Source organism: Oncorhynchus gorbuscha, linkage group LG11 (genome assembly GCF_021184085.1).
Source record: "Oncorhynchus gorbuscha isolate QuinsamMale2020 ecotype Even-year linkage group LG11, OgorEven_v1.0, whole genome shotgun sequence".
NCBI classification, from domain to species: domain Eukaryota; kingdom Metazoa; phylum Chordata; class Actinopteri; order Salmoniformes; family Salmonidae; genus Oncorhynchus; species Oncorhynchus gorbuscha.
Window position 1 is genome coordinate 58598500 of NC_060183.1, and position 24572 is coordinate 58623071.

General features: G+C 44.1%; 1 protein-coding gene across 5 annotated transcripts in view; it reads left to right on the forward strand.

Annotated features, from left to right (window-relative positions):
• Positions 1–24572, forward strand: part of LOC124049018 (splicing factor, suppressor of white-apricot homolog) — a 136764-nt gene that overhangs the window by 90537 nt on the left and 21655 nt on the right. For all 5 annotated transcript variants that reach the window (XM_046370295.1, XM_046370296.1, XM_046370298.1 and 2 more), the window contains exons 14-16: positions 19198–19532; positions 23052–23201; positions 23413–23559. In XM_046370295.1, coding sequence (XP_046226251.1) covers positions 19198–19532; positions 23052–23201; positions 23413–23559 — 632 coding nt within the window. The remainder of the gene's footprint in view (positions 1–19197; positions 19533–23051; positions 23202–23412; positions 23560–24572) is intronic.

Below are 24572 nucleotides of genomic sequence, written 5' to 3' on the forward strand. Positions count from 1 at the left end.
GAATGCAGCAAATGTATGTCACTCTGGATAAAAGCGTCTCCTAAATAACTAAAATATAAACGTAGAGTATGGTAAGGAGCACAGTAAGCCCAATGGCATCAGAGACCACGCTCTGATTGGCTGAGGCATAGCTGGGTCAAGGTTCACCACACATTCCAGCACAGAGTATACTTCTTCATCTGACTGAGCAGAGTTGCTCCGTACATCAGCGCATACTGGCCACTGATGAGAAATACACAATATCAGTAAACAGCACTGCCAGCCCCCTTTACCACACAGTCTGTTTGGCTAATTCCTTTAGATTCTGCAATGCCCTCCAGTGGGTGGTGAAGACAGCCCAAACCATCACTGGGACTGTGCTCCCAACCATCCAGGACATCTACTTGAGACCGTGCCGGAGGAGGTCCCGCAGAATTATCAAGGACCACACATACCCCAGCCACGAGCTGTTCACTCCCTTACCATCGGGGAGACGGGTCCTTCTCAACCATGCAACAAGAAAAGATAACAACATGAACATAAAGTGTGTGTGTGTGTGTGTTCACGCACTCACTCACCACTGGCCACGGTGCACGCTGTGTCCTCTGTTGAATTGAGTCAAATCGTTCACTGTGGACAGCCTCATCTCCTACTCCCCAACCCTTCAAATCTATTGATTTATTTATAGAATAAATCTCAAGCAAAAAGTTCATACATATTGATGCCTTTCAATCTAATCTCGTAAATGATTGAGTATGATACATTCTCTGTGTGTGCACTTACATGCAGATGTTTCGGCAGGACTGTAAGCGTGGGTGTGTACGTGCCTGTGTTTGTAAGTACAGTATGTGTTTTTGCAAGTGTGTGTGTGCGTCTCTCTTTCTCTCTCGTTTCTCTGCTTGTCTCTTTTTCTCTGCCTCCCTCCTTACCCAGGGGCCCTAGTCACTTCCCTCTAGAGCTGCTGTGGCACTCTAATTGATTGTGCTCTTCGTCTCTGGGCTGACATGCTCTGTTCAAAGGAATGGCCTCTCTCCTAGGAGACCTTTGTCTCTCCAGTAGGTAGCTCAGCCTCTTTAAAGGGCCTGCCGGAGCCCAGCCAGAGGCCAGCCGGGCTAATGGGCATGATTAGAGACAAAACCGGGGTGGAGAGCTGAACTGCAGACACCGCAATACTACTCCCCCTTTCTTCCTCTTGCGTGAGCGCTTGCTCTTGTTCTCTCTTTATTTTTCTCTCCATCTTTTGCTCTCTCTCTCTTTCGGACTCTCCTGGATACAAATATCTGAAGTGTCTGCACTTCAAATATTGATATCTGAAGTGTCTGTCTGTCCTTGCCCATAGTCCCCCTGTCTCCCAGCACCTCAGGGATATGTGGTTCTTTTCTAAGGGAGACTGTCAGGCTTCTCCTTCTAAGTGGCTTTGAAGCTACATTTTTATTATGGCTTCCGTGAGTGACCTGCCAGTTAAAGAATCAATGTGTTGCCGGTTAAGATCTGTGCCCTACTAAGATAGGCCTAGCTTAAAACTTCCATTTTTAGCCTGGGAGTTTATTTTCTTAAATCAATGAGCACAACAGGTTAGAGTTAGAGACAGGCTTCTATTTGAGCCAGGTGTCATTATCCTTAATACACACAGCTTTTGCTACTTTGCATAGTTAAATGTTTAATTCCTGAATTCACTTCCAGCAGTATACACTACCGTTCAAAAGTTTGGGGTCACTTAGAAATATCGTTGTTTTTGAAAGAAAAGCACATTTTTTTGTCGATTAAAATAACATCAAATTGATCAGAAATACAGTGTAGACATTTTTTTATTTGTTTTTATTTCACCTTTATTTAACCAGGTAGGCAAGTTGAGAACAAGTTCTCATTTACAATTGTGACCTGGCCAAGATAAAGCAAAGCAGTTCGACACACAACGACACAGAGTTACACATGGAGTAAAACAAACATACAATCAATAATACAGTATAAACAAGTCTATATACAATGTGAGCAAATGAGGTGAGAAGGGAGGTAAAGGCAAAAAAGGCCATGGTGGCAAAGTAAATACAATATAGCAAGTAAAACACTGGAATGTTAGTTTTGCAATGGAAGAATGTGCAAAGTAGAAATAAAAATAATGGGGTGCAAAGGAGCAAAATTAATTAATTAATTAAATACAGTTGGGAAAGAGGTAGTTGTTTGGGCTAAATTATAGGTGGGCTATGTACAGGTGCAGTAATCTGTGAGCTACTCTGACAGTTGGTGCTTAAAGCTAGTGAGGGAGATAAGTGTTTCCAGTTTCAGAGATTTTTGTAGTTCGTTCCAGTCATTGGCAGCAGAGAACAGGAAGGAGAGGCAGCCAAAGAAAGAATTGGTTTTGGGGATGACTAGAGAGATATACCTGCTGGAGCGTGTGCTACAGGTGGGAGATGCTATGGTGACCAGCGAGCTGAGATAAGGGGGGACTTTACCTAGCAGGGTCTTGTAGATGACATGGAGCCAGTGGGTTTGGCTACGAGTATGAAGCGAGGGCCAGCCAATGAGAGCGTACAGGTCGCAATGGTGGGTAGTATATGGGGCTTTGGTGACAAAACGGATTGCACTGTGATAGACTGCGTCCAATTTGTTGAGTAGGGTATTGGAGGCTATTTTGTAAATGACACCGCCAAAGTCGAGGATTGGTAGGATGGTCAGTTTTACAAGGGTATGTTTGGCAGCATGAGTGAAGGATGCTTTGTTGCGAAATAGGAAGCCAATTCTAGATTTAACTTTGGATTGGAGATGTTTGATATGGGTCTGGAAGGAGAGTTTACAGTCTAACCAGACACCTAAGTATTTGTAGTTGTCCATGTATTCTAAGTCAGAGCCATCCAGAGTAGTGATGTTGGACTGGCGGGTAGGTGCAGGTAGCGATCGGTTGAAGAGCATGCATTTAGTTTTACTTGTATTTAAGAGCAATTGGAGGTCACGGAAGGAGAGTTGTATGGCATTAAAGCTTGCCTGGAGGGTTGTTAACACAGTGTCCAAAGAAGGGCCGGAAGTATACAGAATGGTGTCGTCTGCGTAGAGGTGGATCAGAGACTCACCAGCAGCAAGAGCGACCTCATTGATGTATACAGAGAAGAGAGTCGGTCCAAGAATTGAACCCTGTGGCACCCCCATAGAGACTGCCAGAGGTCCGGACAGCAGACCCTCCGATTTGACACACTGAACTCTATCAGAGAAGTAGTTTGTGAACCAGGCGAGGCAATCATTTGAGAAACCAAGGCTGTCGAATCTGCCAATGAGGATGTGGTGATTGACAGAGTCGAAAGCCTTAGCCAGATCAATGAATACAGCTGCACAGTAATGTTTCTTATCGATGGCGGTTAAGATATCGTTTAGGACCTTGAGCGTGGCTGAGTTGCACCCATGACCAGCTCTGAAACCAGATTGCATAGCAGAGAAGGTATGGTGAGATTCGAAATGGTCGGTAATCTGTTTGTTGACTTGGCTTTCGAAGACCTTAGAAAGGCATGGTAGGATAGATATAGGTCTGTAGCAGTTTGGGTCAAGACTTTCCCCCCCCTTTGAAGAGGGGGATGACCACAGCTGCTTTCCAATCTTTGGGAATCTCAGACGACACGAGAGGTTGAACAGGCTAGTAATAGGGGTGGCAACAATTTCGGCAGATAATTTTAGAAAGAAAGGGTCCAGATTGTCTAGCCCGGCTGATTTGTAGGGGTCCAAATTTTGCAGCTCTTTCAGATCATCAGCTGAATGGATTTGGGAGAAGGAGAAATGGGGAAGGCTTGGGCGAGTTGCTGTTGGGGGTGCAGTGCTGTTGACCGGGGTAGGAGTAGCCAGGTGGAAAGCATGGCCAGCCATAGAAAAATGCTTGTTGAAATTCTCAATTATGGTGGATTTATCAGTGGTGACAGTGTTTCCTATCTTCAGTGCAGTGGGCAGCTGGGAGGAGGTGTTCTTATTCTCCATGGACTTTACAGTGTCCCAGAACGTTTTTGAGTTAGTGTTGCAGGAAGCAAATTTCTGCTTGAAAAAGCTAGCCTTGGCTTTTCTAACTGCCTGTGTATAATGGTTTCCCTTCCCTGAACAGCTGCATATCACGGGGGCTGTTCGATGCTAATGCAGAACGCCATAGGATGTTTTTATGTTGGTTAAGGGCAGTCAGGTCTGGGGAGAACCAAGGGCTATATCTGTTCCTGTTTCTAAATTTCTTGAATGGGGCATGTTTATTTAAGATGGTTAGGAAGGCATTTGTTTTAAATATCCAGGCATCCTCTACTGACGGGATGAGATCAATATCCTTCCAGGATACCCCGTTACAGGTTGATTAGAAAGGCCTGCTCACTGAAGTGTTTCAGGGAGCGTTTTACAGTGATGAGTGGAGGTCGTTCGACCGCTGACCCATTACGGATGCAGGCAATGAGGCAGTGATCGCTGAGATCTTGGTTAAAGACAGCAGAGGTGTATTTAGAGGGGAAGTTGGTTAGGATGATATCTATGAGGGTGCCCATGTTAAAGGCTTTGGGGAGGTACCTGATAGGTTCATTGATAATTTGTGTGAGATTGAGGGCATCAAGTTTAGATTGTAGGATGGCTGGGGTGTTAAGCATGTTGCAGTTTAGGTCGCCTAGCAGCACGAGCTCTGAAGATACATGGGGGGCAATCAGTTCACATATGGTGTCCAGAGCACAGCTGGGGGCAGAGGGTGGTCTATAGCAGGCGGCAACGGTGAGAGACTCGTTTTTAGAGAGGTGGATTTTTAAAAGTAGAAGTTCAAATTGTTTGGGTATAGACCTGGATAGTAGGACAGAACTCTGCAGGCTATCTTTGCAGTAGATTGCAACACTGCCCCCTTTGGCAGTTCTATCTTGTCTGAAAATGTTGTAGTTTGGAATTAAAATTTCTGAATTTTTGGTGGTCTTCCTAAGCCAGGATTCAGACACAGCTAGAACATCCGGGTTGGCAGAGTGTGCTAAAGCACTGAATAGAACAAACTTAGGGAGGAGGCTTCTAATGTTAACATGCATGAAACCAAGGCTATTACGGTTACAGAAGTCGTCAAAAGAGAGTGGCTGGGGAATAGGAGTGGAGCTAGGCACTGCAGGTCCTGGATTCACCTCTACATCGCCAGAGGAACATAGGAGGAGTATAATAAGCGTGCGGCTAAATGCAATAAGAATTGTTCGTCTAGAACGTCTGGAACAGAGAGTAAAAGGAGGTTTCTGGGGGCAATAAAATAGCATCAAAGTATAATGTACAGACAAAGGTATGGTAGGATGTGAATACAGTGGAGGTAAACCTAGGTATTGAGTGATGAAGAGAGAGATATTGTCTCTAGAAACATCATTGAAAACAGGAGATGTCATTGCATGTGTGGGTGGTGGAACTAATAGGTTGGATAAGGTATAGTGAGCAGGACTAGAGGCTCTACAGTGAAATAAGCCAATAAACACTAACCAGAACAGCAATGGACAAGACATATTGACATTAAGGAGAGGCATGCTTCGTCGAGTGATCAAAAGGGTCCAGTGAGTGGAGAGGTTGGTTGGGGGGTCACTGCGATTTAGACAGCTAGCCAGGCCATCGGTAGCAAGCTAGCATAGGATGGATGTCTGTTGTTAGCCACCTCTTGCGTTCCGTCAGTAGATTAGTGGGGTTCCGTGTGGTAGAGGGGATTAATCTAAATCACACAACAACAACAAAAATAAAAACAATAGATATAGATATAGTTAAATAAATTGTCTGATTGTCTATTCAGATAGCAGCCGGTAAGACAGCTAACGGTTAGCAGGCCGCAGATGGGCGTTCAGGTAACGTCGCAACCGGGGGAGCCAGCCGGATCTCCTTCGGGTGGATAACGTCGGCAGTCCAGTTGTGAAGGCCCGGTGGGGCTCCGTGTAGTCAGTAAAACGGGTCCGGTGACTGCAGCCAAGGAGTGATTGATTGAACTCAGGAGTGATTGACGGAGCTGGCTAGCTCCGGAATAATTGATGTTTGCTCCGGAATCGACGAAAGCCGATAGTCACACGGATAGCAGCTAGCTAACTGTGAGATCCGGGTATGAATGTCCAGAAGCAGTTGAAATCCAGGGACATGGAGAGACAAATTGGTCCGGTATGTTCCGTTCCGAGCCGCGCTGCGCCGTACAAAACTGACAATAGATTTTCGAGCTAAAAGGATAGCTGATGATCACAAACCGTGGTTAGCTGAATACTAACGATTACTAACGATTTGCCAGTAAAGAAGCTAACTAGCTTCTGAACTAGCTTCTGAACTAGCTTCTGGGCTAGCTTCTGAACTAGCTTCTGGGCTAGCTTCTGGGCTAGCTTCTGACTAGTTTCTGGCTAGCTTCTTGGAGGATTACAGATTTGAGGTAAATAATACTTTTTAATAAATATAAATTGGTGAGGCGGGTTGCAGGAGAGTGTTTTGAAGATGAGTTGGTGGAAAATAAAAATAAAATGTATGTGAAAAATGTTGTATATATATATATATATATATATATATATATATATATATATATATATATATATATATACACAAGACACGACAAGACGAGGACAAAAGACGTCTGAACTGCTATGCCATCTTGGTTACCAACATTAACATCGTAAATGTTGTGAATGACTATTGTAGCTGGAAATGGCAGATTTTTTATGGAATATCTACATAGGTGTACTGAGGCCCATTATCAGCAACCATCACTCCTGTTTTCCAATGGCACGTTGTTAGCTTAATCCAAGTTTATTATTTTAAAAGGCTAATTGATCATTAGAAAACCCATTTGCAAGTATGTTTGCACAGCTGAAAACTGTTGTCCTGATTAAAGAAGCAATAATACTGTCCTTCTTTAGAATAGTTGAGTATCAGCATTTGTGGGTTCAATTGCAGGCTCAAAATGGCCAGAAACAAAGAACTTTCTTCTGAAATTCATCAGTCTATTCTTATTCTGAGACATTGTTAAGTGACGGCAAACTTTTGAACGGTAGTATCTATGAAATCAAATCAAAGTTTATTAGTCGGGTGCACAGCTTAGCAGATGTTATAGCGGTGAAATTCTTATGTTACTAGTTTCTAACAATGCAGTAAAATGTCAAACAAGTACACAAATAATAAACTTTTTTTATGTACTACAAAAAATACAAGAAATCTCTGTTGGAACGAATCCAATTAACAATCCAAATAGCACTGTAACAGTAATCAAAATGCAGTCTAAGTATGTACAACAGAATAATTTACTCAAGACATACTAAGAATGATATGTACACTGCCTTTGGAAAGTATTCAGACCCCCACCTTTTCCACATTTTGTTACGCTACAGCCTTATTCTAAAATTGATCAAATAAAATGTTTTATATTTTAAATTCTTCAAAGTAGCCACACTTTGCCTTGATGACAGCTTTGCACACTCTTGGCATTCTCTCAACCAGTTTCACCTGGAATGCTTTTCCCACAGTCTTGAAGGAGTTCCCACATATGCTGAGCGCACTTATTGTGTTTCGGGTCGTTGTCATGCTGGAAGACCCAGCCACAGCCCATCTTCAATGCTCTTACTGAGGGAAGGAGGTTGTTGGCCAAGATCTCGCGATACATGGCCCCATCCATCCTCCCCTTTGCAGGAAAGCATCCCCAAAGAATTATGTTTCCACCTCCATGCTTCACAGTTGGGATGGTGTTCTTGGGGTTGTACTCATCCTTCTTCTTCCTCCAAACACGGCGAGTGGAGTTTAGACCAAAAAGCTCTATTTGTGTCTCATCAGACCACATGACCTTCTGTTTTGTCTAATGCAGCTGTATTGATCCTCTGGGCATAATAAACTTGTTTAAGCTTTCATAATGTCCGTTGAGTTTTTACTCTGAGAATTGGAACCCAACACCATGCTGGTCAAGTGTGCCATCAATTCTAAATAAATCACTGACTGTGTCACCAGCAAAGCACCATCACACCACCTCCTCCATGCTTCACGGTGGGAACCACACATGTGGAGATCATCCGTTCACCTACTCTGCGTCTCACAAAGATACGGCGGTTGGAACCAAAAATCTCAAATTTGGACAGATTTCCACCAGTCAAATGTCCATTGCTCATGTTTCTTGGGCCAAGCAAGTCTCTTCTTCTTATTGGTGTCCTTTAAATAGTGGTTTCTTTGCAGCAATTCGACCATGAATTCCTGATTCAAACAGTCTTCTCTGAACAGTTGATGTTGAGATGTGTCTGTTACTTGAACTCTGTGAAACATTTATTTGGGCTGCAATTGCTGAGGCTGCTAATTCTAATAAACTTATCCTTTGCAGCAAACGTAACTGGGGCTTCCATTCCTGTGGCAGTCCTCATTAGAGTTTCATCATAGCGCTTGATGGTTTTTGCGACTGCACTTAAAGAAACTTTCAAAGTTCCTGAAATTTTCCGCATTGACTGACCTTCATGTTTTAAGGTAATGATGGACTGTCGTTTCTCTTTGCTTATATGAGCTGTTCTTACCATAATTTAGACTTGGTCTTTTGCCAAATAGGGCGAGATGAAGGAAAAAGGAAACCGCTCACTGCTCTTGATAGTATCACTGATCTCTAATAAACTTACATATCAAATAGGACTATCTTCTGCATACCACACCTACCTTGTCGCAACACAACTGATTGGCTCAAACTCATTAAGGAAATAAATTCCACAAATTAACTTTTAACAAGGCACACCTGTTAATTGAAATACATTCCATGTGACCTCATGAAGCTTGTTGAGAGAATGCCAAGATTGCGCAAAGCTGTCATCAAGGCAAAGGGTGGCTCCTTTGAAGAATCTCAAATATAAAATATATTTAGAATTGTTTAACACTTTATGGTTATTACATCCATATGTGTTATTTCATAGTTTTGATGTATTCACTATTATTCTACAATGTAGAAAATAGTAAAACCACCAAGACTCTTCCTAGAGCTGGCCGCCATTCCAAACTGAACAATCAGGGGGGAAGGGCCGTTTAGAGTTTGCCAAAAGGCACCTAAAGACACTCAGACCATGAGAAACAAGATTCTCTGGTCTGATGAAACCAATATTGTCTGAATGCCGAGCATCACGTCTGGAGGAAACCTGGCACCATCCCTATGGTGAAGCATGGTGGCAGCATCATGCTGTGGGGATATGTTTCAGCGGCAGGAACTGTGAGACTAGTCAAGGCAAGGATGAACAGAGCAAAGTACAGAGGGATCCTTGAAGAAAACATGCTCCAGAGTGCTCAGGACCTCGGACTTGAACCTGATCAAACATCTCTTGAGAGAGCTGAAATTGGCTATGCAGCAATGCTCCCCATCCAACCTGGCAGAGCTTGAGAGGATCTGCAGAGAAGAATGGGAGAAACTCCCCAAATACAGGTGTGCGTTGTAGCGTCTTACCCAAAAAGACTTGAGGCTGTAATCAATGTCAAAGGTGCTTCCACAAAGTACTGAGTGAAGTGCCTGAATACTTAGTGGTTTGTCCTTTAAAAGTTGCAGCGTACTGAGACACAGCGTGCATAGTGGTGCAGAATTCTATGGCACATTATTTAAGTGCCAACCACTGGTACCATTAATGCTAGTTGGACCACCAGAGGGCATCTTTGAGAAGCATTTGATAGCCTTAAATAGTGGCTGTACTAGAGAATTTAAAACCTTTTTTGTAAGAACATAGTATAATGAGACTGATTTTAAGAAATGTTGCTTAATTAAATTGAATAATATCATGGTGTTTCTACTCCAAGAAAAATGGAATGGAATGGAAAATATGGTGCTGTACAACGTGATGGTCGGGAGTAGGCTACAGTTCTGGGCTATTTAGCTAAAGAATCCCTGTGTTGTGCAGGCCCGCGGGAGACCGTGGTTCAATTCCCCGATGGGGGGGAGTAGGCTGTCCTTGTAAATAATATTTTTTTCATAACTGACTTACCTAGTTAAATAAAGGTTACACTAAGAGCATAACATTTCTACACCCTAATTGTAACCAATACCCGAGCGGCGATTCAGTCAAAATATAAATCTCATTGATTTGTTAAGACCATTCCCCATTCTTGTCTCAGAGCAGTGTGAAACGGTGGTAAAGGAGTTGTAGACTATTGCTTCTGTCTTCAATATGCTCTGTAAATAAGATATACACCACTTTTAGCAGCACATTACTACACACTAGTGAGGCTCATGTTGCCTACAAAAGGCTTACAGTATATCAAAAAATATGACATGACTCTCCGCCAATAATTACATAGAGGATTCTAAATTAAAAACCAAAAGCCACCTCATTGGTCTCCCGATGGAGGCCGGCACGGGTATCTGTAGCGACGCATATTGCAATGCGATGCGGTGACTTAGCTGCACCACTATGGAGGACCCATCCACATAGTATCAAAATACAGAAAAGTGTTAGCAGGTATATTGTCCTGCTAATGGACACTAATAATACTGCTAATACTGTGCATGGTGTCCAGGTCAGGATAACCAAAAATGAGGATAACCAAAAATGTATTTATTAAAGACTATCAGAAAGAATGTTGGGACTTATTTATTTTGATCCAAAGCCATGCATGAGTGAGTCACTCAGCTTTATGTAGGTGCCGGCTATATGACTGTGCCATCAACTTGATAATAATAACGATATTTTGGAGGTTATTTCATTTTATTTATTTTTTCGAAAGTGAGCAATTTCAATCTGAATAAAGGCCAAAATAATATTTGTAAAGGCTAAAACATGTATGTTTTTTAGGAGAGAAATGCTGGGCCAATTGTGCGCCACCTTATGGGACTCCCAATCACGGTCGGATGTGATGCATAATAATAGTAATATTTTTGTTGTATTACTTATTCTGTAGTTTCTGGTGGATTAAACTGAAATTGCAACCAATCACAGCCAGTTGTGATACAGCCAACCTAACTAAGAAATACATTTGACGATATAATTCTCCCCCTACCCTCCATCTAGGTAAGTCTATTGTCCAGCTACCTGCTAATAGCCATAATGGCACTGTACAACGTGACCATGTGTGTTTTGAAAGAGTATTTTCCAGTCAGCAACAATTTGTTAACCTTTTTTTTTTCACCTTTATTTAACCAGGTAGGCAAGTTGAGAACAAGTTCTCATTTACAATTGCGACCTGGCCAAGATAAAGCAAAGCAGTTCGACAGATACAACGACACAGAGTTACACATGGAGTAAAACAAACTTACAGTCAATAATACAGTATAAACAAGTCTATATACAATGTGAGCAAATGAGGTGAGAAGGGAGGTAAAGGCAAAAAAAGGCCATGGTGGCAAAGTAAATACAATATAGCAAGTAAAACACTGGAATGGTAGTTTTGCAATGGAAGAATGTGCAAAGTAGAAATAAAAATAATGGGTTGCAAAGGAGCAAAATAAGTAAATAAATGAAATACAGTTGGGAAAGAGGTAGTTGTTTGGGCTAAATTATAGGTGGGCTATGTACAGGTGCAGTAGTCTGTAAGATGCTCTGACAGTTGGTGCTTAAAGCTAGTGAGGGAGATAAGTGTTTCCAGTTTCAGAGATTTTTGCAGTTCATTAGACCTTCATTAGACAACTTTTTTTTCCAATATTTCTGTAATTCAGTGATATGTTTTCCCATAGTAATTGGTTATGGATCCATAATTAAACAAACATCGGCATTTTGAAAGAGTATTTTTATCATTATTTTATTAACGAAAACATAAAGATGCCACTATTAGTTACATTGTTGTAGTTTGAACGTGCAGACTGGCACTAAGAACAGTGGGAACGTTTCCCTAGTCAGTGCCATTATTAGTGCAATGTGCCTTAGTGTTGCTCTGTGCTTCCCAGTGTGGCGGGGTGGGGGTCCACTCCTCCACCTCCCATCCCCATGGGCTAGGTCCATCTTCTGTGCGCTGCTCTGAGGTCCGTCCCATGACCCCTGCCTTCGTGCCTTGAACCTCACACACTTTCAGTGTATACAGCTGGAGAACTGCAAGGCATTCTCCCATTTGGAGCCATGACCAATATATTTTGTCCTGCTAATAACAGAGTTAATAATGTATCTGGGAGAATATACAATGGGCTTTTATATACTTCTAAATGTAATAATAATTGTTTTGTTTAAAAATATATATATATATTTTGGAGAGGATTCCGTTTTCAAATAACGTAAAATGAGCGAGGAAAAAGGCTGTTCTTAAACATGGGGTGAGACGTTGTTACTAGTTAGTAAATAAAGCCAGTTTGTTATTTGAAATGATTCATTTCTGTTTTTAGAGGGAGAGAAACAAAAACCCAGTCGAGGCCAGCACGAGTAATGAACCAGCATCTGTAGCATCACAGCTTGCACTGTTATGTGTTGACTTAGACCGTTGCGCCACTCATGCGCTGTACAACCTGACCGGTACAACAGTTTTAGTAAGTAATACTGAAGTTGTGCACAATTCAGTTTCTATTTAGATGAATGTTGCCCATTCATTCAGTTAGACACAGTAGGACCCAAAAGCATAATCAGTGCTCTAACTCCCCCTTGCACTGCTTCTACACCTGCATTGCTTGCTGTTTGTGGTTTTAGGCTGGGTTTCTGTACAGCACTTTGAGATATCAGCTGATGTAAGAAGGGCTATATAAACAGATTTGATTTGAAGTGGTGACGCAGGGTACTGTACTAAACCACAAATCACCTCTAAGTCCTGCAGCATAATTGCAAAAATGTCTAAAAACCTGTTTTAGTTATGTTAGCCATTATGGGGTATTGTGTGTAGATTGATGTGGGGAAAAAATTGTTAATCAATTTTAGACTAAGGCTGTAATGTAACAAAATGTGGAAAAAGTCAAGGGGTCGGAATACTTTTCGAGTGCACTGTACATCAGTAGATATATTAGAGTGAGCTATGTCAAGAATTCTGTATTTAAATAAATATGTTGTGTGTGTATAAGCTAAATACAAAGTACAAATAATATTACAATGAGCTATGTCTGGGAAACAGGAAGTGTATGCGTGTACACTACCTGCCAAAAGTTTTAAAACACCTACTCATTCAAGGGTTTTTCTTTATTTTGAAAGTGCCTGCATTTGTTGCTGGCATGTCATGCCTAAGTTTGCTAATCTTGCCAATTAAAAACGTATTAAAGTAATTGGCAATATCAGTGGGTTTTGTGATGAATGAGCCATCTGATTCAATGAATGATGGTGTTGTGTTTGGGAAAAAAGGCAAACATTCATTTACGGTGCTCCAAAGCTTTTTACTCTCATTCTTTATATAATTTCTTTGATTCATAGTATAGTTTCAATTCCTCATCAATCCACTGGGATTTAACAGTTTTTACTCATTTTCTTGGTGCAGGCTTATTAGTAACTGGAATAAATCAAATCAAATGTATTTATAAAGCCCTTCTTACATCAGCTGATGTCACAAAGTGAACCCAGCCTAAAACCCCAAACAGCAAGCAATGCAGGTGTAGAAGCACGGTGGCTAGGAAAAACTCCCTAGAAAGGACCAAACCTAGGAAGAAACCTAGAGAGGAACCAGGCTATGAGGGGTGGCCAGTCCTCTTCTGGCTGTGCCGGGTGGAGATTATAACAGAACATGGTCAAGATATTCAAATGTTCATAAATGACCAGCATGGTCAAATAATAATAATCACAGTAGTTGTCGAGGATGCAACAGGTCAGCACCTCAGGAGGTTATCATTTGGCTTTTCTGAGTCGATCATTAAGAGTATCTCTACCGCTCCTGCTGACTCTAGAGCGTTGAAAACAGCAGGTCTGGGACAGGTGGAACGTCCGGTGAACAGGTCAGGGTTCCATAGCTGCAGGCAGAACAGTTGAAACTGGAGCAGCAGCACGGCCAGGTGGACTGGGGACAACAAGGAGTCATCATGTCAGGTAGTCCTGAGGCATGGTCCTAAGACTCAGGTCCCCCGAGACATAGAGAGAATTAGAAAGAGCATACTTAAATTCACACAGGACACTGGAGAAATACTCAAGATATAACAGACTGACCCTAGCCCCCCGACACAAACTACTGCAGAATAAATACTGAAGGCTGAGACAGGAGGGGTCAGGAGACACTGTGGCCCCCATCCGATGATACCCCCGGACAGGGCCGAACAGGCAGGTTATAAACCCACTTTGCCAAAGCACAGCCCCCACACCGCTAGAGGGATATCTTCAACCTCCAACTTAACATCCTGAGACAAGGCCGATTATAGCCCACAAAGATCTCCGCCACGGCACAACCCAAAGGGGGGAGCGAACCCAGACAGGAAGATCACGTCTGTGACTCAACCCACTCAAATGACGCACCCCTCCTAGAGACTGCATGGAAGAGCACCAGTAAGCCAGTTACTCAGCCCCTGTAATAGGGTTAGAGGCAGATAATCCCAGTGGAGAGAGGGAAACCGGCAAGGCAGAGACAGCAAGGACGGTTCGTTGCTCCAGTGCCTTTCCGTTCACCTTCACACTCCTGGGCCAGACTACAGTCAATTATAGGACCTACCGAAGAGATGCGTCTTCAATAAAGACTTAAAGGTTGAGACCGAGTCTTTGTCTCTCACATGGGTAGGCAGACCATTCCATAAAAATGTGTCAAGTGCAGAATCTGGTTGCTCCCCAACACACACTACAGACCAACAAATATTCTTTACATAAACAACATAGGAATCACTACAAAACTTATGTATGACCTCTTATACACTATATTAGGCCCAGCCTTTGGAACTTTGGTTTTCCTAGATATGGATAACTATATTATGATCACTACATCTGATGAATTTGGATACTGCTTTAAAGCAAATTTCTGCAGCATTAGTAAAGATTTGATCAATTCATGTTGAGTTCATTCATGTGCTGTTTCTAATTACCCTGGTAGGTTGATTGATAACCTGAACCAGATTGCAGGCACGAGTTACAGTTTGTAGCTTTTTCTTGAGTGTGCAGCTTGATGAAAGCCAGTCAATATTGAAATCATCCAGAAAATATACACCTCTGTTGATATCTCATACATTATCAAGCATTTCACACATGTTATCCAGATATTGACTGTTAGCACTAGGTGGTCTATAGCAGCTTCCCAAAACATTGGGCTTTAGGTGAGGCTGATGAACCTATAGCCATATTACTTCAACATTATTTAACACGATATCTTCTCTAAGCTTTACAGGAATGTGGTTCTGAATATAAACAGCAACACCTCCACCATTGGCATTACTGTATTTTCTGTAGATGTAACAACCATGTATTGCTACCACTATCATCAAAGGTATTATCTGAGTGAGTTTCAGAGATTGTCAGAATGTTACTAGCAAATGATTGATTTGATGAACCTTGTTTCTTAAGCTACATATGTTAATGTGGGCTATTTTTAGCACTTCTGGGATGCATGGTTGTTTTCATTGCTTTAATGGGAAGCTTAGCAGAAGTAGACATGCTCATGTTATTTATGTTAGTGGAGGGTGAGCTGCACACAATGGACTTCATGCTAGGGCACACCGACTCAGTTCTAACAGTATAACTGGTTCAAAGGCACATGATTACTGCATACAAAAGCTGTAAAATCAGCAGAGGCATTAAGGGCAGTTAGATGGAAATATATTAGGTTACTTACATTGTGTCTTCCAATGCCCCTGGGAAAATGTACATTTCCTGAAGCATTATGACAACTCAGCGACGCAATGGTTGGGATTAACTGAGCTGGGTTTGGGTCATTCATATGTCATTGTCTCAACACATCTGTATAATCCTGTGAAAGGATTCTGGAACCTACAAAAGTTGGGTGGATCCCATCCTCTTCTTAAAACAAGCTTTGTTTCCAGAAGGTATCAAAATGATCAATAAATGTGACCCCGACAGAGCTGCAATAGTCAAGTAGCTAGTTATGAATGGCTAAAGGTCTGCTGAAACGTTCAATGCCACGATTTAGGGATTGCACAGGGCCAGATATTATAGGCCTTTGTTGGTGTTAAGCAGAGACCCAATCAGTTCTTTAAAATCCATCTTCAACTGTTCTGAGTTGACCTTCATAATGTCATTGAATACCACATGAACTATGATAGACTCACTTTCCTGATGCAGGTTTAAAATGTTTGGGAGCAGCTTATTGATGACCTGTACTCATGCTCTTGGATACGTTTTTGCTCCAGGGACTGAGACATTTCTCACCATTGAACTGCCCAATACAATGCAAGTGGATGGAGAAATCCGCCCATTCCTACCCCTCAAACTATTCGTGGAACCTTTCACGGGCCCACGAGAAGCAGGATGGCGTGCTCCCGCAGCTCCCGGTGATTGGTCCAGACCTCCCACGGCAGGCAGAGCCCCATCAGATCCAGAGAGAGGGAAAGGAGCAGGGAGAAGTCTCTTTCTCCCCTTTCTCTACCTCACCCCCCCTCTTTCTTTCACACTCTTTCCCTCTCATACGGTCCCTCTGTCTCTCTGATAGCCAGTGTTGGCTTTTACCAGAAAATATGCGTGGATCTGGGGGTGTTTAAACATGCAGCCAAGCTTTCAGGAGCTGGCAAATCATCTGGCGACCCCAATCAACTGGCATCGAATGCAGCTAGCTAGTTTAGCCTACTCAAACACAAGGCTCAAAAAGAGAGGGATGCTATGTTAGCTTGCTGGCTATGTCTATCCAACATTGGAACTCTTCCAAATCAAGGTGATTGATTGCCTTGTTTTCCCTGGCTGGCACAGTTTGTGTGTTTAGAGTTGTGTCCAGCCTCTCACATCCCACAGGGTCCCCTCATCAGAATGCCCCCACACACACAAAATTGAAATGTTGCCTCTGAACTCTGAAAGACCAGGAAAGCCGCAGGGTCTGGCTTTGCTATTGTACCAGAAGCAGCCACAGTTGGCTATAAGTGTGAATTATTTATTGATTATAGTGCCAGAACCTGATCTTCAGATGTAGTTGCGTTTACATATACAGTGTTTCTATGCCATTTTGCAATGTTTTTATCCAAAGCGACTTAGTCATGCTAGCTTACATTTTACGTATGGGTGGTCCCAGGAATCAAACCAACTACCCTTTCATGTCCCATGCTCTACCAATGGAGCTACAACGGACCACTTGTAAACATATTGAGTCTGTCAAAGCCTGTTAATCAAAGAGTATTAAGAGTGAATGGTAGAGCTTGAGCTGTCACTGGAATCGGGCTTCTAGGTACCCTGTGTTTTGTGTGTGCGCACAAGGCCAAGTAGGTGTCGGGCTACAGTGCACAGGTGGGATGTGTTGAAAGTACAGTTCTGGGTGCCGAAGTGGAGTGGCCTGATTACAGTACAACAACAGGCAAGGCAAGGTGACCTGGAGCAGTTTATTTGCACACAGGGAGTTGTGGATTCTGGCTATTTTTCCTCTCTCGTTCATCACCCTTCTCAATCACCCTCTGTCCATTTCTCTTTCCCTTGTCTGCCCTCTCGCTCGTTTTTTGCTCCATTTCTGTCCCTCTGACACCCTCTCTTGCTCATGATGGATTGTTTCCATCGCTCTCTTCTTCTTTTGTCCCTTTCTGAAACACACTCCATCCCTGTCCCTCCTCCTCTCCTTCCCTGTCCCATTTTCCTTACACTGGTTTGCCTCTCTTCTCTCCCGTGCGGTGTGCTTCAGAGAGGGCAGCCTTCCCTATCACCTTGGAGCAGGCGTGAGAGACCGTACACACTCTCCTCGACCCATGGTCCTTGGGAATAAACCTACCCAAATGTCATGCTGTTCTTAACCCAAAGCGAAATCAAACCCCAGACATCCTCCTCATTATCTTCCCTGAGCCACCGCAGCGCACCGCACTACCAAATATTCATACCGAAAACTTTATCAAAGCTTTATCAAATTATTATTATTAAAGCCAATAACACAGATCTTTCTCCACCTTCGTCTCTCCTCTTGCTCTGTCTGGAGCAGCAGGGGAGGGAAGAATGTGTGTATCTCACTCATTCCATGTGAGGGAAAGAAAGGAGGAGGAAGAAGTTGCCCTGTTTCACTGAATTGGGACAGAGTAGGTTCTAAACATGCTGGGAAGAGAAGACATTGTGTCCTCGTCTCCTTTGATTCACTGTCGCCAGAGCCGAGTCTCAATAGATAAGGTGACATTCACACGGGCTCTCTCTCATGCGCTCTCTCGCTCTGTCTCTGTCGCTCTCGCTCTCTTTCTCACACACACTTTTTCTTGTTCCACATATGAACACTTCCATACCTAACGGCACCAGTATTGCACACACCTTACACATCATAAGTCCTTGCTAAGGCTTTTCCATGGCAAATAAAGCTTGGAAAATAAATACATATGGTGTTTTTCTTCTCTCAATGGCAAAATGTAATATAAATGGAGTTTGATGGCGCATGGCGCTACATTGATTGGCACCCAGTTGTGATGTTTGATCCAGCAGCGGGCAGAAGATCTAATTTAACCAGACAGACACATACTGAAGTAATTAGAGGCACTTTCGTGGTGACAGTGGAGAAGGGCCAATTATGTTTTGTTAGCAAGGCAGGCAGGGCAGGGTGCTAGCTATCAGGCTGCATTGTGTTGTGTAACCAGCCAGTATCTTTTAATTAGCAGCTGAGTAAGTCTGAGGGAAGAACCAACCAGAACCAGCACACAGCGAGCAGTAGTTATGGACAGAGCCAGGACTAGGATCTCACTGCCCCAGGGCTTTGCCTTTTACTTCGGCCGGTCGAGTGCACACACACACACACACACACACACAACCTTGATTGGAGATGCAGGCTGAATTAGATTGCGTCTCCCAGATGACCTTTAGCCAGTGGCTGTAACGGAGGAGACAATTGTTAATGCCCTCGTCACACTCTCTCTCTAGCACTGTCGCTCACTCACTTCCTCTCTCTAGCACTATCGCTCCCTCACTTCCTATTTCTAACGCTATCGCTCCCTCACTTCCTCTCTCTAGCTCTATTGCTCCCTCACTTCCTCTCTCTAGCTCCCTCACTTCCTCTCTCTATCTCTATTGCTCTCTCACTTCCTCTCTCTAGCTCCCTCACTTCCTCTCTCTATCTCTATTGCTCTCTCACTTCCTCTCTCTAGCTCGATCACTTTCTCTCTAGCTCTCCCTCCCTCACTTCCTCTCTCTCTCACTCCTCAGTATGCTCATTCTGAGAGGGAAGCCTTCAGATTTTCTTGCACTCGTTAAACTAGAAAAGGCCCAAGGTGCAGATCTGTCTGTCATTAATATGCCCTCTTTCCCCGCTCATTTCTCTCCTACGCTCATCCCTCTCACTCTCTCTCTTTCCTTCCCTCTATCCTAGCCACAGCTGCCAAAGTTCCCAGTGGCCCCCATCGTCTCTGTCCCCCCTCCGTTGGCTTCCAGAGCACCTGTGTACCCTGCTGATCAAAGACCCCCTGACGCCAAGGCCTTCAAAAGCAAAGAGCCCCCCTCTTCCTCCCTCCTGCTACCCACCTCATCATCCTCCTCTACCTCCAGAAGACCGGAGAAGGAGCGGGACAGAGCGAAAGGAGACAGAGACAAGAAGAAGAAGAAACACAAGAAGAGGTCACCGGCGAGATCGCGGTCTCGCTCCAAGTCGCGGTCCAAAACCAAGCACACCCTGCCCAGCGCTTACAAAACAGTCCGCGGGTCTAGGTGAGTGGTCCAACCCCTATCCACAAAATAAACTCTCTCTCTCATCACAACATGGCCTTTACAGTGGAATAGGTGTTGTCGTTTGGCCTGAGGCTCAGACATCTGAACATAATTCATTAACAGTACCTGATGCCTCTACCGTGCCTACTGCCTAATGAAGGAAGTGGCTTTCTGGCTGGCTGGCAGTATTATTTTGCAGCGGCTTCACTATAGTGTGTCGGCTTCCTCTCGCTGTTTCCCGATGCCTCCACACACTCTCCAAGTTTTTCATCTCAATTGTTTTCTCCCCCCCTATCACTCTTTTTGGAAATCACGGCCAGTTTGTCATTATCAGCGGGTGGAGTTTCTGTAATTATGCCCGCCTCGTGTCATTCTGACAAGCCTTAATGTAATTTCTCTGAGATTTAATCGTTTCTGCCCGAGGTTTTAAATCACTTACAGTATGTGAATTAAAGGGCTTAGATTGAGAAGAGGGCCTCTGCTGAGCCTCGTGTCAGAGATTTCCCTCCTCTAATGTGCAAGCACGTCAAATTTCATCACTTAATCTTCATTTTTTTTCTCCTCGCCCGAGAAAGTCAAATAAAATACAGAAATCTTGTGGGTGCGTGAGAGTGAAAAGGATCCCTGATCATGTCCAGTCACAGAATCAGTCAGCGTTTTGTTTTGTGTTGGGAGGCTGGAAGAGGTTATGAGCTTCGAACCTTTTACAGCGTGAAAAACAATATAAATCCCCAGCATCTTCCTTCCTAATCCTGAGAATGATGTCTTGGGAATGGCGCCTTCCTGCAGGTGGCTAGCTGGCTGCATATATGTTTTTGTGTATCCCAAGTAGCACCCTGGGAAAAAGTTGTGCACTGTTTAGGGAATAGAGCCCTAGTCAAAAGTAGTGCACTATATAGGGAATAGGGTGTCCTTTGAGAGGTAGCCTGTCTGTCTGGGTCTCGGGGGTGACAACCGAGTTAAGCTGGCAGCTCACTCTCCTCCTTTCTCCCCCTCCTCTCCAGCTCTGTTAGTGACACGCTGAGTGCTGTCAGACACTGAAAGGCTTACACACACGCATGTCTCTGACCCTGTCATAACTGTCCATCACACTCATACAGAGAGAGAGAGCGGTGTCATGCTGCTCGACACCATTAGCCCTTAGCAGTCAATGGCTCTTTCTCTCTCTCCCCCCCTTCCTTCCTTGTGGTTAATGAGGACCCTGGCTGTGACACGGGGGGAGTTTCCCCCCTCGTTAACTCGTCAGCTGCTCGTCATTAACTGGCCTACTGCTTTCCCACCATCTCCCTTTCTCTCTCTCTTCCCCTCCTCCCACCTACCCCTCCCTCCTTCTCTCTGTCCATCATCTGCATCCTGTCTTAGTCTCAAGGTCAACTCTGTCCTGTCAGCCCTCTGACATTGTCTGTAGTCATTGACAGGTCTGTCCTGCCCCCATGCTTAGCTCCTGCACCCTTGCTCCACCTCTGGGGGTTTAATTGGGGCCCTTTGCCCCGGGGGAAGTCTAAGATCATTACCAGTGGAATGTAGAGGCCCCCGTGGGCCCATGAAGGCCAGGATGGGGTTAACAACATCCATACAGGACAGATGATAAGGTAGGAGATTTGGGGATGGATGGGAAAGAGCAGCCACTACGAGTCCTAAGGTTGCATCCCAAATGACACCCTATTCCCTATAGGCCCTGATCAAAAGTAGTGCACTATAAAGGGAATAGTGCCGTTTGGGGTATAGTCTCGATGTGGACAGAACTCATTCAAATTGCTCTTTAAAGTGTCTCTTTGATGGAGGTTTGGAGTCATTGATCATATGCTCTGGTACTCTGCTCAGGCTAAGTGGATGTAGATTTTCCCCTGAATTTTAAATGACCCTCTACCCCTTCCTCTGACAACTTCCTTTTTGCTCACTTTGTGACCTCTTCAGCCCCTATGGCAGAGGATGACCTCTCTGTTTGTGTTTATCCTTGGGCCAAATTGGCTTTCGTCCAGCGGTCCACTGTGTCCCCGGCTGCAAAGTACTTTTTAAACGGCTCCATTAGATCACGTTTTCATCTGTGTGTGGCCAGTTTGAGAGTGGATCCAGACATGCACGTACGCTAGTGTTCTTAAATAAACGCTCATTTGTAGCTGGTTGGAGGGGGTTGTTGCCTTTAAATCAGGGGAAATGTGATTGTTTTTGTTATTATTGTGTGAGTCATTTGGTGTGGTTGTTGCTCTTGGCAGTCGGATGTGAAACGGCTGAATCACCATGGTACTGGCGTAATGGCTGTCCTGTATTATAAAGAGGAAGAGAGGGGAGCCTGTGATTTAACCACTCTGTAGACACTCGGGTTGCGCCTCAAATAGTGCAGTACTTTTGACCAGAGCTTTGTGCATCTATAAGGAATAACGGACCATTTAGAACACAGCCACTGACATTTACATAGTGGCCTCTTGTCCTCCCTTAATATGTCCAATCTAATGGAGATCTTAACTGGAGCAACAGAGGGGAACAAGTACAATTTAACTTAGTTTTTTAACCAAATCTGTATTTTGGATGTTATAGAAGTTACCAGACACTTTTTTTGCGGGTGCGATTTGGTTTTGAGAAACGTACCCCACCAGCGATAGACTTCCTCATGCTCATTCTGCAGGTTCAGGGGCACAGATCAAATATGAACAAACGCTCCAACAACACCCAGCCACTACTTCTCTGCGTAGCCCACGCATGTGCACACAAAAAGAATATCACTTGAGTCCAACAAAATATAATATTATAACGTTGTGGATGAAGTTCAGAATGACACAATGTCGTGTGTACAACGTCTAGAGACCTGCATCATTGCCGTTTCTAAAAGGACGTATTTTTGCAAGTTCACTTTGCGGTACAGAAACATATAGTATTGTTTGAAAAACAAGGCCGTTCGCGAGCGCTATATATATATATATTTATTTATTTATGTATTTATTTTAATCGCCAGTCGATGGCCGCTATGGGTTCTAAAGAGTAAACAAGTGAAAAGTGGTTAACTCTACTTAATAAGTGGAGACTCAGAACTATTTCAAAATATTTTTTCCTTTGCTCTCCATCTCAATATAGTAACTATGAGCACACCCATGAACAGTACTCTGATAGGTAATAATACTGAGAGGTGGGTAGAGCAGTTGAGGTCAGAGTACAGGGCATGGGGGCAGTTAGGTGGCCAGGGAATAGGCTGGGGTGTGGAAGGTCAGCCCCAGAGACCAGCTGCTGGTTAAAGCTATTTCCATCCGATTGAGTATTTCACACCCTCCATCTCTCCTCAGTGGTCTCAGTGCTTCACCACTAGAGAAAAGCTAGTTTGGCCTCAGGCACTGGGGAAAATACTGCATATTTCAGTTTTTTATGTTGCTTTGAGTTTTCCTCTCCGTCCTTCCATCTGTGTTCCCTCTTCCCACCTCTCCCTTTTTCTTTCTCTCTCACTCCCCCCCTTCTCTTCTCCCTCCTGTCTCTCTCTCCCTCCTTCCATCTCTGTGTTCATCTCTCATTCCCTGTGTCTGTCTGCAGGTCTCGCTCCAGGTCCCCTGGGAGGAAGAACAGGGGGGACAGCAGGGCTCGCTCGTCTGAGAGGAGGGGTGAGGAGAGGGAGCGCTACGGCCCTGCCGCCTGTCGCCTTGGCAACAACCTCGCTCTGCCCAGGAGGCACCCCAGATCCAGGTAGATAGGGCTGGGAACCTTGGAAACAGTCATAAAGGGGGAACAGTGGGACAGTGCTGTGAGATAACTACATTTCTCTATTCAATGTAGCAGTTTGAGCTCCAGCAGCTCAGTGACTGTCTGTTTTGTGTCTCAATCCATTACTTCCTGAAAGGGTTTGGGCAGTTTCACCATGTCTCTCTCGCTCTATCCCTCCCTCCCTGTGCTCCAGGTCCCCTCATGAGAAGAGGAAGAGTAAGAGTTCTAGGGGCCAGCTCCAGAACAAGGGCTCCTCCTGTTCCCCCTCCTCATCCCCCGGCAGAGCCAAGAAGTCCCCATGCGCCTCCCCTCCCACAAGCCCCACCTCCAGCCTCTCCAGGTAAAGCACCCCACCTCACCTGGTTGTTTATTAGGGCTGTCCCCAACTTTTTTTTAAATTGATCGACCATAGGTTGTCTGTTCTTTCGACCAATCGATTGGTCTACATTTTGAAACGTGTATTTTTCCATATATTGACACATCCGATGTGTTTTAATTAAATCAACTACACGACGTGACCAAATGTATGTGGACATCTGCTCGTCTAATACCTCATTCCAAAATCATGGACATTAATATGGAGTTGGTCCGTCTTTGCTGCTATAATAGCCTCCACTCTTTTGGTAAGATATTCCACCAGATGTTGGAACATTGCTGCAGGCACTTGCTTCCATTTCGTCACAACAGTATTAATGATGTCAGGGACTGGTTAGGCCTGGCTCGCAGTCAGCGTTCCAATTCATCTTAAAGGTGTTCAATGGGGTTGAGGTCAGGGCTCTGTGCAGGCCAGGCAAGTTCTTCCACGCCGATCTCGACAAACCATTTCTGTATGGACCTCGCTTTGTGCACAGGGGCATTGTCATGCTGAAACAGGAAAGAGCCTTCCCCAAACTGTTGCCACGAAGTTGGAAGCACAGAATCGTCTAGAATGTCATTGTATGCTGTAACATTGAAATTTCCCTTCACTGGAACTAAGGGGCCTAGCCTAAACCATGAAAAACAGCCCCAGACCATTATTCCTCCTCCACCAAACTTTACAGTTGACACTATGCATTGGGGCAGGTAGCGTTCTCCTGGCATCTGCCAAACCCAGATTCGTCCGTCGGACTGCCAGATGGTGAAAGGGGATTCATCACTCCAGAAAACGTGTTTCCACTGCCCCAGAGTCCAATGGTGGCGAGCTCCAGAGAACACATTGTCCACATACTTTTGTATATAGTGTATATTCACTGAGCTTGTCTGATGCTTTAAGCACACTGTTTGATTAAATAATTAAGACACACAAATGACTAGTGGGAGTCCAACCAGCTATTGATTTGATTGTGCAAGTTCCAGGATCAGACTTGCTGTGCT